A 15691-nucleotide genomic window follows, 5' to 3' on the forward strand; every position below is an offset into this window, starting at 1 on the left:
CAGATAAAATGATGTCAACATCTCTGTCACTAGCTTCTAAAGCACAAATCAAATTCAGCAGGCGGTTCATTTAATTTCAGAGGCCGTTATAATTACTCCACTCCTGTTCGAGCATCACAGTTAAAGTAAACATCAGTTAAAGTAAACATTCCTAATATGTTTCCTCATATGGCAATTAAAATTCAATCTGCAGTGTCTCACCGCTTTCCCTTTTAATTGCTGCTCTCTCTCACCTCTCTTTTTGCCTTAGCGTTTAAGGAAATAACTACCACTGAGCCGTCCTCTAATTGCTTGTCACTGGCCATGGTTTTAGTAGCTAGATTTTGAAATTGGCAAGGTTGACAAACATTGGGACAGAAAGACATTGTCCTTTGCCAAGTGCCAGTAAAGAGTAATTTGGGGTCTGACAGAGAAGAAAGATAAAGATTACGCTCAACCCATTTATTCAGTTATCAAAGCTTTCACTTATCTTTTGAGTTATCTGAATTTTTTTCTACAAAATTACAAAATTTCACCGAATTATTATACAGCCTACAGTGTTAGATTAGAATCTGTCTGCTTACATTTAGGGTAAACGTACCTATTAAGCTCACCAAAATCTACACTGAGACATTTTTAGAGCACAAGATATTGGTTTCAGTACAAAAAGTTATGTTAAAATAAAAGATTAACCTCACACAAAAAAGTATTTAATTTTTTTTTTAAATGACAAAAGCATTTCTATTAAGATATACATCATTAATTGCAAAAAGTCTGGCTGTGCTTAATGGGTACATGTTTGTACCCTTTAAGCACACCCCTGTTCCCATTAAGCTCACATCATGTTTTATTAAAAATTATTATTTATTTTAAACAACCTTTTTTTTAAAGAATAATTGAAAATATATATATATATATATATTTTTTTTAATGTAGAAAGTCAATAAATAAAAATAAAAAAACAGAACAGAACTCAAAAATCAAGCAACAAGGCATTTAATTTGATCAGTTATATATTCATAGTGAAGTGTCATTTAAGCACATTGCAACATCTAAACTAGTCCACGTTCAGCAAAATAACACATATTCCAAAATCAAATAAAACAAACCAATAAAACATTTCATTCATGGGGATGAACACAGAAACTAGCCTCATTATGAAGCCTCTTATTAAATGGATGTAGACTTATCTATATTCTCTTAAGGCTAGAATACACTACACAACTTTGCCCCGATTTTCCACTGATTTACAGCCTGGAGAAGTTCACAGTAGTTGTCAAAGATCAGAGCCAGTCTGCAGATTTGAGTTGACAGAACAGAAAATCAATTAACTTAACTTAAACTGACAACCATCAATTAATATTAAAAGTTTGTTTATGAAGTATTTACATAGACGTTCAATGTGGAAGAGCTCAAAGAGAGCACACTGAGCTTAACGGGAGCAGAAACAATTTTTAATAAATTTCATGTAATATTAAAATGACAAGATTTTGCTAAATAAATAATCTAGGTCATGTATTAAGTTCATACATATTTTATTATGAACAACTACTATTAACAATATCTATGAAATTATACTTTTTCTTATTGATGTCACACTGAAGCTGTGTGATTTTCATAGTAGTGTACCCTTTAAGCTCACCTTACAATAATATGAAATCTTTAAAAAAATACAGCAGTATAAAACCACAGACCAGCAATAAACTGTCAATTTATAATATTACTGACGTAAAAGTACTAGCCAGTATTGCCTGTGAAGTAATATATTAGCGTATATTATACAGCCAGTCAGCTAACTGTGTTCTGTAGCATCTGCGCTATGTTGCTAAAACTATCTTTTTGATCTAACTGTAATTATTTCCCACATCCAAGTTCCAGGTTATAATCTGCAAAGGTCTAAACATTAAATTCTTAATTTTACAATAAGTAGTGAAACTTACCCAAAATAAAGGCTTAAATATCTAAAAAAAAATTGCACATTTAAGGGGATCCTCTTTTGGTGAAAGTTTTTAGACAGCTTTCAAAATGGCCACCAGATAGTGTGAACACATGGAGACTCATATCTCAGTGTGCAATGATCTGATTGACTTTAAATTACAGGAGGTATGTAGTAACAAAGACATCAGTTTGTTAAAACATCAAGTATGATAATACATTATTTTTTCTTTTTATAATCTGAGCTCAAATATGGATGTGTGCTTAATGGGTTTGTGAGCTTAATAGGTACATTTACCCTACAAGTGATTAAGTGAAAGATAATACCATGCTCATACTGTAAGTACAGTACTGTGGTTTTAATCACACTATAGGAATGTAGACATTTTTTTTTATAAATAAAAGACAGGGCGAAAAGGCTATTAAACCTTGGGGCCAAATAGGCTACTGAACAAGTGTGTAAATGGAAGTAATCTCAAATCTCAAAAAAATAAGAGGAGAGAATCACACACCAAATTGGTGAAAACATGACAAAATGATTTTACTCAGAAGTGAAAACATGCAAAAATGCATTAAAGTGCATGGTAACATTTAACAAAGCTTTCAAAGATATTACTGCATTGCAATAACATTTTATATTATTTGAATTAAAACCATTTTGTAAGATTTTTTATTATGATTATGTGTGCATGCTTTTCTTTTCGCTGGATTTATAATTATTAAAAGCATTTTTCCCACTTTGACTCAAAACATGGTGAAAACCAGAGTCTATGGGTGAAAAGAAGAAAAATGAACATAACACTTTAAAATAAGAACTAAAGAAGAAATTGTGAGAAATAAAGCCACACTTCTAATTTAAGGTATAAATGAGCTTCAAATCAAAGGGCAAATAAAAAATTGTGTGTGTTGCTTGGTACAAAAAAAATAATAAACAAACAAAATGGCGGTCAAACCAATCACATTTCTGATCTAATAGTTTAAGTAAGGTTAATGCAGCAGCGTTTAAACGGGTTTAAAAGGAGATTTAAACGTTCGTCGTAAACATATTAATCCAACCCAATTCCTTGCTTAATCTGACTATTTGTGTACATGAAACCACAGCCGTCGTTATGCCGCACAATGGTTCAGTTTGATGTCTTTTTTCCAGTCACCCTCGCACTTTAACAAAAATCCACCTTCTTTTTTTTCTCCCTTCATGTAACCACCTCATCTCTATCAATCTTAAACAGGAACTCACTTCCAAGAGAGACACCGTATGGCTGTTTTTCGTCGTTATGGGTCGCTCCAGCGTCGCAGTAATGAGCGAGGCCGAGGTCTCTGGGAATCTCGTCAGAGCAGGAGAGATGGATGACGTGCCTTCCTCCAGTCAACGGACCAGGCTCGCGCCCGGAGAGGCACCTGGCACGTGCCACAGTAAAGGAGCATTTGGCGCGTCTCGCGCGACCCACTCCATAACACCGCGCTCACACGCCGACATAAATCCAGATGAATGACTTCATATTTTATCTGATGACTTTTATTTTATGGCTGATTTAAGAGTCTAATAAATGTTGGTCAGTCCTATGAGTTCAGCATGTAGTGCGCCTTACTCAGGAAAAGAACAAGTTTATTCTCTGACTCTTAACCCTGTAACACCTACTGTAGCCTATAATATTTGATACAACTTGATTATCCATTATATTTTGTAAGAAACAAAAAGTATGTACAGTAGTTATAAAATATGATACAGCAGGATTTTTTTTTTTTTTTTTGGAAGATTTATCTGTGTATCTCAGTCAGCATTGCATTGTGTGTTTTGCCTACTACAATGAAAACTACAGAGCTTTAATCATAATATTACATAGTGAGTGACAAATTATATTTATATATAGTATAGTCTATTATAGTGTTATAATAATCTCATTCATTTAAATTAACTATTGCACATAACAGCATATTTTTGCTTAGTTTTTGGGCCTCTGAAAAAAAAAATTAGTTTTGTTTTTTCTTCTTGTGTTTTAGCTCCCTATTCTTACTATATAATACTATACGGCTATAAAAGCCATAAAAGCCTAATGTTTCAAGCACTTTTTCTCTTAAATTTCCTTTTATACTGTTCTATTTTCTGACTATAATTTCTATGTTGAGTTTTGCAGGGTTAGGAAACTGTATAGCCTTTGTTTAATATATAATGCAATATTCAAACAAATGGTTAAGACTGATCTTGAATCAAAACTACACAAATTGAAAATATGCAAGTTATAATAACCACTCAGCTTAAGTTATTTTTTTCTTTTTCTCGCACTCTTTTCCTCTTCACTTCCCACATGCCCCTCAGCTCTCATTCCATAGTTCTGCTCAGACAAATGATAAGCGTGCAGACACTAATGAGTGGTTTTAAACGGGCCTGTACTGTCTGGGCGCAGGCCAGCAGGGACACTACGGCTCTTATGGTGCTGTGTTAACATTTCGCAGCTCAACACTTGTCTAGTCACCCTCTTCATTTCCTCAGAACGGTGACCACCGAAGCAGCAAATTTTCTTGAGAGGGCCCTCAAATGCAGAATTTTTTGGCATTGTGAAGAGATAGCGGTATAATGTGCTGAGGTGAGCGTCGCCTGTCAGAATGCTGAGCTCCTGCTGCTATGTTGGAAGAATAGGGTAAAGGTTCATCTCTGGTTCCATTTTTGTGTTTGTTATTATGCAAATACAAGTATGACTCCATTTCAACCTTTCTGTCCAATTATGGGTATTTTTAGTTTGGTTACAGCTCTTGTGCATGGTACAGCTAAAATAAATATGGGATGATGGAGACTGTCATCAAATGAAGTCAAGAATCACATGGATTAAAAATCCCTTTCATGGTATGAAATGCCTCAAGGACAAAGCAAAAGTAAAAATGAAAGAAAAAGAGTAGGAAAGATGTACACGCAACATGATTTTTGTGTAAACAGTGGGGTTTGCTTATTATGCAAGTGCTAATTTCCCCCCAGGAGCTCATTAGAGCCTTGAGTGCAGCAGAGAGAGGCCCCAATCACCCGGTAGAGAGAGAAAGAGACAGAGACAGAGACAGGGAGAGAGAGACCAGCCAAGCATATCTACATCATGAGAGAGCACAATGAGACAAACTGAGAGTGTGTCATTGTGTCTCTGTGGCACTCACACACACATAGAGCTTTGTCAGGAGTCATTTTAGTGAAATGATTTGTGTTTGTTGCTCTCTAAAATCTGTAGGCGACAATCTTAAAATTTCAAAAGCACAGAATCAGATTAAGAAAAATAAAAAGTACCATTTAATTTTTATTGAATCAAAGAAGAAAAAAACAATGGTTAATTGATTAAAAGGGAGGATTTTGTCTGCTAAATATTCACATATATCTTACAATCAATGATAATAAAACTTTGTACTTTATAGTATTTCTGATATAGTTTCATCTTAGCCACATTTTTTTACCGAAACAAAAACAAGAAGCATTGGTAGTTGGACAGCAGCCTGAAAATCCACACACAATCACTAAGTATTAACATTGAAATACAGAAATACAGAGAGTCGACGAGATTCAGTTAGGTGTTGAGTATATCATAATCATATAGAAACTTTTTTCACGTATTTATATATGTATATATCCAGTATCCAGTCTTTTCGTGGGGATTCAGAGATCCTTCAGTCATGACAGAGCAAAGACGCCCTCTCAGAGACAAGAAAGGGTGAGCTAGAGGAAGCCAGAAAAGAAGGGGCGACTGGACTGAGAGGAATGACAATGGCATTTAAGACTCACAGTATGTACGTATGGATAGAATATACAAAGATCTGACCAGTGTGAAATGGGGGTCTGGGCTCTTGAAGGACAATCCTTAAAGCAGATGAAGACATTAGAGGGTTGATTGTGATGGGATGAGTAAGAGGGGGATGGGAAGGGCTACGGTCCTCGGTATGCTTTCTTTCCATATTATTTCAATTATCATAAGGATAATAAAAAAAAAAGTTTTGGCTGTCCAGAGCTGAAGTCAAGCAGCAGAGCAAAGTGAGTGCAACTGAGAGCCTGCCACACTAAATTTTTCTCTTCCTATATGTTTTCTTTACATTCTCGCTATCATTCTATCTCTTATCCGCCCTCTTATCCCTTCTATCTCCCACATGCTGGCGAGCTAAAGAGCAATAGTCCCTCCGTGGCATGCCCCTCCTCTACAGAGGGAAGACCAGGAAGCCGGAGAAGGTGGAGTACTTCCAGCCGCCCATCAGGTTGCCTCGCTCCAGCTTGAGGTAGGCGCGGTCACCTTTCTCCATTTGAATCAGAACTCCATTACTGGCTGCTTCGCGTGTGACATCCTGATCCCCGGCGAAGGCGGAGATCACTGGCCAGCCGTTGTGCATCAGGCTCACCTGGAACATGGAAGCATATAGATTAGCTGGTTGAATCCCATTGGTGCAAAAGGACGTACGCTCGTACTTTCTTTTGTCTGTCTAATTTTGCTTTAAGAAACTGAAAAGTGAATTTTCTTGAATAATTAAGTATATAAATAATGAAACAGGTATTGCTCGGCAGAATAAAACACGCATACAAAACCCCAATGGGGCAATGTTATTAGTATAAATCAAAGCCAGTTTTAATCTCCTACCTAACAATAATATGCATAATCTATATATGTTTGTTCCCTTTCTTTTGCATGCAGACAAGCCCCTTGATAATACAGTAGGCAGCTCCCCATGAAATCACAAAAGTTGATCAAAGCATTTATGGGTTTTTGCCAGAGGAAATAAAAATGGCATATTGCTTTATTTGTGACTGTTTTCATACACCAGCCATCTTCAGACCAAGTCTGAAGAAGAGAAAAAATGACATTTGATATGGCAAGTGTGAGGAATGAGCTTGCGATTATTTGAAAGGCACCTTTGAATGTTATGCGTGAACATCAAATAGACGAAACTAGATGCTATCATTATCAATATGCAAAAACACTACTATACAATGAGAAACCACTCTTACACAGAGATAAAAAGCCACAAAGTCTCACCACTAACAAACCTTCATCATGACTCAATGCATTTGTTCGCAGAATCACAAGTGAGAAAATTATCATGCACTCTAAACCATTTTTTTTCCTTTTTCGGCTGCCTTTCACCTTTCAAAAAACAAACCTTCAGCTTTAAGGCCCTGTAATTCTAATTCTATCCTCATTCTTCAAGTACATGTAAAACATATAAATGGACCATTGTACGGAAAAACCCAAAAATGAGATGTGAGATAATGCGAACGGATCTCAACACAGAATTTAATGCTGCATTTAACAGCTTCCTGTCCAAATGACGCAGTGGAGTGATGGAGAACAACCCCCCTCTTTCTCTCTCTCTCTCTCTCTCTCTCTCTGTCCCTTTGCCTGTCTCAGTCATACATAATGGTTGGACACGAGCGACGACAAAATGTTTTCCTCCTCCTTTGTCATATCTATTCACAGGGTCATTATTTTAGGTCAGAGAGTAATTTTCTTAATTACAATCTGTCACATCTGCGAGTTCAAAGAGAATTGTGCTCCACAAAATATGGGCAGTATATCTGCAATCAATATTCAAATGCATGGCTGTCTGCTGATTTGTCTATTGAAAAGTGTTGCTTCAAGCTTTGCATGAGAAGAACTTTCTGTGACAATTTGCCTCGCATTGTGCCAGACTCCTTAGTCTGTGTCAGTATCCCCAAAGCTTACAAAATATGTGTTAACTAAATCATGTTTGTGAGTTTTATGAAATAATTAACTTATAATGAAAACAACTGACTAGAATTTTAAATAGACAATGTAATTCCTTGATTTTGACACCTGAACCAGACTAGAATTTTAAAAACTTTTGCCCATCAGACTCCAGTGTTGTCAGATGGAGTTGTCCTTTGAGGTACATTACTCTGTGACACAATATAAAATTGACTATAGGGATATGACCAGAGGTTTTGCAATAAAATAGCTAAAATATATGAATACCCAAAGCATGCAGTTTTACTTCCAAACAATTCAGAGATCCATTCAGATACTGTGTGTGTTGCTGGATTATTTATGGAGCCTTTCAGATCACTGTGTGTGTGTGTGTGTGTGTTTATCATATGTTCTGCATGCTAATAGAGAGGCCTGCTCCTCCCTCTCAGATCAACAGAGTGGAATTCATGTTTTCTTTGAAGTACTAAGTGTGAAGTGTATATAGAAGAACAAAGAAAATATTTATTCTTCCAGCTAAACAAAGCATTTCACACATAGTCAGCTGTGTTACTTCAGCCAAAAATAAGGAAGGAGATGAGAACAAGTTTGTTCAATTAAAAAAAGGAAAATAATAATAATAATCTAAAAAAATAATATGCTTATAAAAATACAAATACTTTTTTTTCTGCTTGGTCTGGACACATTAGTTACAAACTAGTTATAATTAGTTAGTAACAAATTAGTAACTAAGCATTATTAGAACAATCCTTTCATTTTAAAAGAACCAATTGAAAACACTGTTCTGTCCTCAAAAGTCAGGCCTTTCACACTTAATGCACAGCACACCCTAAGAGCCCGTCCTTTACATGATTGTGCGCAAAACTATTTCATCTGATAAAAAATTTATAAATAAATGTATGTTATAAATATAATTCTTGTAATTCCTCTGAACACGGTAGAAAAACAGAAATATTTAAATGGGCCCTCCAATACAAGACTATTCAAGTGCTTGCTCTTGCAATATTTGCCCTAACTTAATGATTTCGATAGGCCTATATGTATCGTCTCATCTTATATTTGTTTGTGTCGTATACACAGCTCTAGCTCATTGTTTCAATTAGTCATTGTTTCAGTGCATTTCAGCGATGAGTAGCGAAATGTGTGATTTGACTGACTTCTAAATCAGTCTTCGATCAGAGCGGAATAACGGGATGTGATTGTGAATCCTCTGCGAGACAAGACAGCGACTGCGCTTTAATTCGCCAAAGACAGCCTACATATTTATACGCGTCGCATATATAACTATTTTATAATATATAGAATTATTTCATTAGGCTATTTGTGCTGTGCAGCCTTCCAACAAAAACAGACGGCGAATCTGTCACGCGCGTTCTCTGTCCATGGTCCTGAACACGCGCCAGTCTTGTCTACGCGCCAAATTTTTTGGCTGGTTGTTAATCTCGTGCTAATTGAGGGAATAAAAAAAACCTTCCTCTCTAGGCTACTGAAAATTTTGTCACACACGCGCACCACAAAACACTTCAGACACTGGTGAGCATAAAGGTATGAGCACTTACCTGGATCGTTTGACGATTATACACTTTCACTACGTGGAAATTAAAACTGTATATCCCTTTGCGCGGGGCGAAGAAATTGCTCCTTTCCTCATCGAAACTTCTACCAACGTTCACAAGTACCTAAAGGAGGATCCAGACATCAGAATGGAAGTCAAACAATACGTAATATAGCATCTTTTTACTTTAGTTTTGGTTCTTACTTGAAGTTTTACAAAAGAGCAGCAAACTGTTTAAAGCATTTCGTGATTCATTATATATACAAGAGCAGATGGAGAATAGTTTTATGACTCGAAAAAGAAGTTCACGGCTATTAGATATAATTGAAAGCCATTAGCCTGTAATTGACCTTTAACGAAGTGGAAGGAAATGTGACACCTCCCCAGATTACACATATCAGTTAAATGTTTAATTGCTGTGATATTTCTTTGATTTTGTGATCTAGTTTGTATTTGAAACCTTGACACAAAAATCCTCCCGCAATTCCCAAACGGCGAACGCTTAAAGAGTAACATCAAACAAAAGAAGTGCCAATTTCCAGAGTGAAAATTTACCTGATCGAAGTAGATCACCATTGTTCGATTGCTCATCTCCGACGGCTCGTGGTTCGTGTTCCGCACCACGGAAAAAGCCACTTTGGCGCTTCCCGAGCGCACCGATATCCCAAGAGCCGTCCCAGTGGGATCCGACGTTGGATTTGAGTCGCACACGACCAAGCATTTCCCCTCCAGTACGATGGGTTCTGTCTCGTTCTGTGCGTATGCATGACACACTAACCACACTGCGCCTAGCACCAACGTCAACATCATGCCAACTTTACACCGCACCTAACAGCAGTTTTCTCGCAGAGACGCAGCGCGCTCAAATCCCAAACCAGAACCACTCCAAACCTGTCCTCACTGTAAAACCAAGTCCTTCCAAACAGTTCAAGTCAAAACTACAACAGTTTTTCTCCTCGTTCCCGTCTCAGTCCGTAGTGGAAGAGCCGACTGAAAGCGGATCAAGGCCCTTACCGAGCTCGCGCGCAGCAGAATACATAGCGCGTGGGGTCCGTCTGCTCGCGCGCTCAATTATTGATATGTGAGATATTAGAAGTGAAACACAAAGGCTCGTGAGCGCAATCCTCCCGCCCTCCTCGCTCTCCCCTTCGGGCCCCCAATCAGCGCAGGAGACGGTCTTTACTTTTCCAATCCTTTTCCAAGCCAGTGCACGGACCGCCTCTTCTCGTGACAGCGTCGGTGAGGTCCCACCCCTCAAAAGAAGTATCTTACAGGTGGACCCTACTCAGCAGACAGAAGGGGATGACACCCCGATCCTCGGAAAATGGGGGCGCGTTATTTTGTCATCGTTCTACCGGACACAAGGACGCGATTTGTTCTTCCTGCCATGTTAAAATGTTACTCAAGATGAATGGATTGTGAGCGCGAGGAAACTCAGCGGAGGTTGTCTTCACGAACAACGGGAGGAAGAAGTTCATAAAGTTGTCTTTGCTCACTGTCGGACACCTATTTCTGAGAAAAGGACACTTAACGAGAGCAGTGATGATTAGACATTCTTCTACAGATGGACAAGCCAGATTTAAGCCGGGAGGACTATTGTATTAAAAAAATAATTTTAACAGAAAGATGATGCTACAGCAAATAGGTGTCAATTGGTAACCTTATGAAATGTAAATAAAACCACATTAGATTTAAAAAAATGGGTTTTGGACGTAGAAGAAGTAATTACCACATAGCCCTACTTCGTTTGCATCAACATTTTATTAACATTCCACAAGAAATGACGTCGTTTACAGTAAAAAAAAAAAAAAAAAATCTATGTTTTGTTTCTAGAAACCGTTTAAAATGGGAAAATACATTCCTGGTAGAAAAGAGTAAAGACTTTCCCGCAAGAGCTTTCGCGTCGCATTTTATTAGGCTATAATTTTGCAATAATTTACGTTTATTAGGTTTTTAAATGTTTTGACTTAGTTGTTTGTTGAAGTATTTCATTTGAATGCCTGTTGTTGTTTTATAATACTGTGGTGTCTGGGCCTATTTTTGGCTATGTTTCATATAAAAATCCGTTTTTGATTAACGCAAGTCATAATGTGGCCTTCTGTTTAAACACCTGTACAATTATGGCGGTTATCATTAGCCTAGTCTATATTTAAGATTCTACAATCTGCTATATTCCACAAAGCAGATTTTACTTGTTTAGGTAGCCTACAGTGCGTTGGTAAGTTAAAATCAGTTAATGACATAGTATAGTCCATAGTTGTGAAATGTAAAATACAGAGGCACAATGCCTCCCATAACGCTTGAAACGTTGATTTTTACTGTGAGGTTCTGGCAACCACGGGTGAGAGCTTTCTATTTTAAATTTAAACTAATTTTATACAAATGTAAAACACTAATGGAACTCTTCCAGTTAATTCAATCGATATCAAAATCAATATCATATTACACTTCCAGCTGACTGTAATATACTGACATAATGTAACTCCATCAATCTTTACCACATTTTTCTCATGAAGGATGCATTGTGAATACACGGGGAAGCCTGCTTAGGATATATATGCCACAAAATCTAGGGAGCATATGCTGTTGCTCAAAATATTTCGCCCAGAGTTTGAACATGTTGATGGGATGTGGCGTCTGAGGCCCGCGCGACTCTCATTTTTCTGACAGCACTCATTCTGCGCCAGCGCAGTTCCTACTTGACATTTAATAAATGAGATCACTGAGCAGGTTTTAGCAGGAAAAGAGACATGGCGAGCTAAACAAGAACAGAGGACGAGCTTGACATTTGAAAGAAACAGCGACAACAAAGCATGTAGGAGAATACGTGAGTTGAGCCTGAAGAGTTCATTAAATTGAGTCACAGATATTTTTGTGCGCACACCAATGTATGGACACCTGCTGTTATGGTGAAAACAAAGAGAATAAACAGTATCTCACCACCTATATATCTCACCACTATATCTCAACAGGAGTGGACAGCATGCTGGTCTGGAGTAAGCAAGACACCTATTCACTTTATCAAAAGAAATGTTCTAAAGAAGAGGTGATGAGCTGTTTAATGTTCAATGCAACTCTTGTACTTACACACGTTCAATACTTTTTTATACTTATACTTATTAAAATAAGTATTGAACACGTCACCATTTCTCTCAGTAAATATATTAATAAAGGTGCTGTTGACATGAAATTTTCACCAGATGTCGGTAACAATCCAAGTAATCCATACATACAAAGAAAGCAAAACAAATAAGTTCAGAAATTAAGTTCTGTGTAATAAAGTAGAATGACACAGGGAAAAAGTATTGAACACATGAAGAAAGGGAGGTGCAAAAAGGCATGGAAAGCCAAGACACCAGCTGAAATCTATCAATAATTAGAAAGCAATCCTGATGGCCTATAAAAAGGTGTCTCATGACCAACGTGTCACACAAGAAACATTTCACCATGGGTAAAAGCAAAGATCTTTCTCAAGACCTTCGCAACCGTATTGTTGCAAAACATACTGATGGCATTGGTTGCAGAAGGATTTCTATACTTCTGAATGTTCCAGTGAGCACTGTTGGGGCCATAATCTCAATGTGGACAAAGAACATAATTTCACCATAAACCTGCCATGACCAGGTGCTCCTTGCAAGATTTTTGACAGAGGAGTGAAAATAATTATCTGAAGAGTTTTCTAAGAGCCAAGGATCACTTGTGGAAAGCTTCAGAAGGACCTGGAATTAGTATGTACAATTGTTTCAAAGAAAACAATAAGTAATGCACTCAACCACAGTGGTCTGTATGCACGCTCACCACACAAGGCTCTATTGCTAAAGAAAAAGCATGTTGAAGCTCGTTTCAAGTTTGCTGCACAACATTTAGACAAGCCTGTGAAATACTGGGAGAATATAGCCTGGTCAGATGAGAAAAAATTTACTCTTTGGATGCTATAATACACACCATGTTTGGAGGTCAAATGGCACTGCACATCACCCCAAAAACATCATGGTGTGGCACTGACAAAATTCATATAACTGAAGAAAGGATGAATGGAAAAATGTACCGAGACATTCTGGACAAAAATCTGCTGCCATCTACCAGGATGATGAAGATGAAACAAGACTGGATATTTCAGCAAGACAGTGATCCCAAACACAGCCAAGTAAACTCTCAATTGGTTTCAGAGAAAGGAAGTAAAGCTGCTAGAATGACCCAGCCAATCACCTGACTTGAATCCAATAGAAAATCTATGGAAAGAACTACAGATTAGAGTTCATAGAAGAGGCCCACCGAACCTACAAGATTTGAAGTTTCTCCATACAGGAGGTGTCTTGAAGCTGTCATTACCAACAAAGGCTTTTGTACGAAGTATTAAATAAATTTCAGTAAGCGTGTTCAATACTTTCCCCCTGGGTCATTCCATTTTATTACACAGAACTTAATTTCTGAACTTATATGTTTTGCTTTCTTTGTATGTATGGATGGATTGTTACCGACATCTGGTGAAAATTTCATGTCAACAGCACTTTTAGAAATATATTTACTGAGAAAAATTGTGATGTGTCAAATACTTATTTTACCCGCTGTGTGTATGTGTGTGTGTGTGTGTGTATATATATATGGACAGATAAATACATAGACAGATGGACAGAAAGACAGACAGACGGATGGATAGATAAAATACCCAGATAGATTGGTAGATATAGGGCTCAAATAGATTTGCCAATGACAGACAAGATAGATAGAAAGACAGAAAGACAGACAGACAGACAGACAGACAGACATGGATGGATGGATGGATGGATGGATGGATGGATGGATGGATGGATGGATGGATGGACGGACGGACGGACGGACGGACGGACGGACGGACGGACGGACGGACGGACGGACGGACGGACGGACGGACGGACGGACGGACAGACAGACAGACAAAGATTGATAGATACAGTAGACAGACAGACAGACAGACAGACAGACAGATAGATAGATAGATAGATAGATAGATACAGACAGACAGACAGACAGACAGACAGACAGAAAGATAGATAGATAGATAGATATATAGACAGACAGACAGAGAGATAGATAGACAGACAAAGATTGTCTAGATAGATAGATAGACAGACAGACAAACAGAAAGAGAGACAGACAGACAAATATATATATATATATATATATATATATATATATACAGTAGAGGTTTTTTTTGGATATTGATCAAAATCTTCCTTTTTATACTTTTTTGTTTCTGCTTTAGTTAATTTTCCCTCTCATTTTTGACTTGTGAGTTTGGTGGTTATAAATTCAAATAAAACACATTCTCTTAGGAATTAAATGTCTTTGTGACATTTTAAATATTCAAACAAACAGAAACACATTTTGTAAACCATATGTAACGTAATGAATGAAGGCCCAGAGTAACACATTCATAACCTGACCAATGTCATTTAGAGATCAAATAGTATGGACAGATAAATACATAGACAGATGGACAGAAAGACAGACAGACGGATGGATAGATAAAATACCCAGATAGATAGATAGATAGATAGATAGATAGATAGATAGATAGATATGACAGCCGCCTGATGCTGTAGATGAACAATGATAGCCAGGTTAGTGGAGCGTCAGGACAGATGTTGTCTTGTGACAGCTTCCCTGTGAGGAATGTCCTGTCACACTCCACATCCCGCAGGTCTTGTTGCATCATTCTGTTGCCTAAGGTGCTTCCATCTCCCTGCATCATGAAGCGAGAATGGTGTAAATAAAGAAATACAGAGAGAGAGAGAGAAAGAGAGGTGTGTCAGTGACATGTTGGGCGTGACGGTGTGTGTGCTGGTGCCAGCTGGCTTGCAATGCCTGGCTGCTAGTGCGAGAAAACACCTCTAGTACATAATAACAAAACGCATGTCTGTCTAAATGATGAGAAAAAGAAAATCAAGGTAAGTATATATCCCTCCCAGCAGAGTAAGACTACCCGGTACACAGTCATTAAAGAACAATTAGCATGCAAACACTTCAGTTCTCAAAAGGAGAAGTTAACAACCAAAGTAATTAGCACACTAAAATATTTATCACCTTGCAAATGACATATTTTCCCTGAGAGCCTCCATAACTCCAAGCATTCTTTAGTTATTGTTTGTTTATGGAGAACAAAAAAGTAAGCTTCTCATAGAGGTGCCTTGGCTTTGCAGTTTTGTAACTAAATACAGATTCAACTGACTGCAAATAATCCTCCGAGCTAAACTGTTTTCGATTCCAAACAGGATTGGAAGGCATAACTGATATTGCTGCAAGCTTGTTTCCCTTTCTGAAATGAAAGATTGATACTAATCATATTTAAACTTGAGGTTGGCGCACTGTATATTTAATGAACCTTGTTCTCTTTTCATTTTACACATTTTGAGGTGAAAGTGATGATTAACTTGATTAGGAGAGGACTGCAACCAATTTTTTGCTGGGGGTAATCCAATCAAAAATGTAAAGCGTTGTAAATGCAATTTGACAAATCACATTAGTCTGTTATTTGCGGCCTGTTGATGGCTCGTCAGAA

The 15691-nt window shown here is 37.5% G+C and overlaps 1 protein-coding gene and 1 long non-coding RNA gene across 3 annotated transcripts in view; both read right to left on the reverse strand.

The window, feature by feature from the left end:
- LOC109109507 overlaps positions 1 to 3222 on the reverse strand; it is a 41339-nt gene extending 38117 nt beyond the window's left edge. For both annotated transcript variants that reach the window (XR_006157115.1, XR_006157116.1), the window contains exon 1: positions 3152 to 3222. This is a non-coding gene — a long non-coding RNA (uncharacterized LOC109109507). The remainder of the gene's footprint in view (positions 1 to 3151) is intronic.
- A 1952-nt stretch (positions 3223 to 5174) lies between these two features.
- On the reverse strand, positions 5175 to 10304 carry cbln1 (cerebellin 1 precursor). The gene is made up of 3 exons (XM_019122250.2): positions 9706 to 10304; positions 9155 to 9274; positions 5175 to 6276 (listed from the first exon to the last, which is right to left on the reverse strand). Exons 1-3 carry the CDS (start codon positions 9958 to 9960, stop codon positions 6079 to 6081), a joined length of 573 nt encoding a protein of 190 aa, XP_018977795.1. The 5' UTR covers positions 9961 to 10304; the 3' UTR covers positions 5175 to 6078.
- Positions 10305 to 15691: the final 5387 nt, after the last annotated feature.

This window comes from Cyprinus carpio, chromosome B18 (genome assembly GCF_018340385.1).
Source record: "Cyprinus carpio isolate SPL01 chromosome B18, ASM1834038v1, whole genome shotgun sequence".
NCBI lineage: Eukaryota > Metazoa > Chordata > Actinopteri > Cypriniformes > Cyprinidae > Cyprinus > Cyprinus carpio.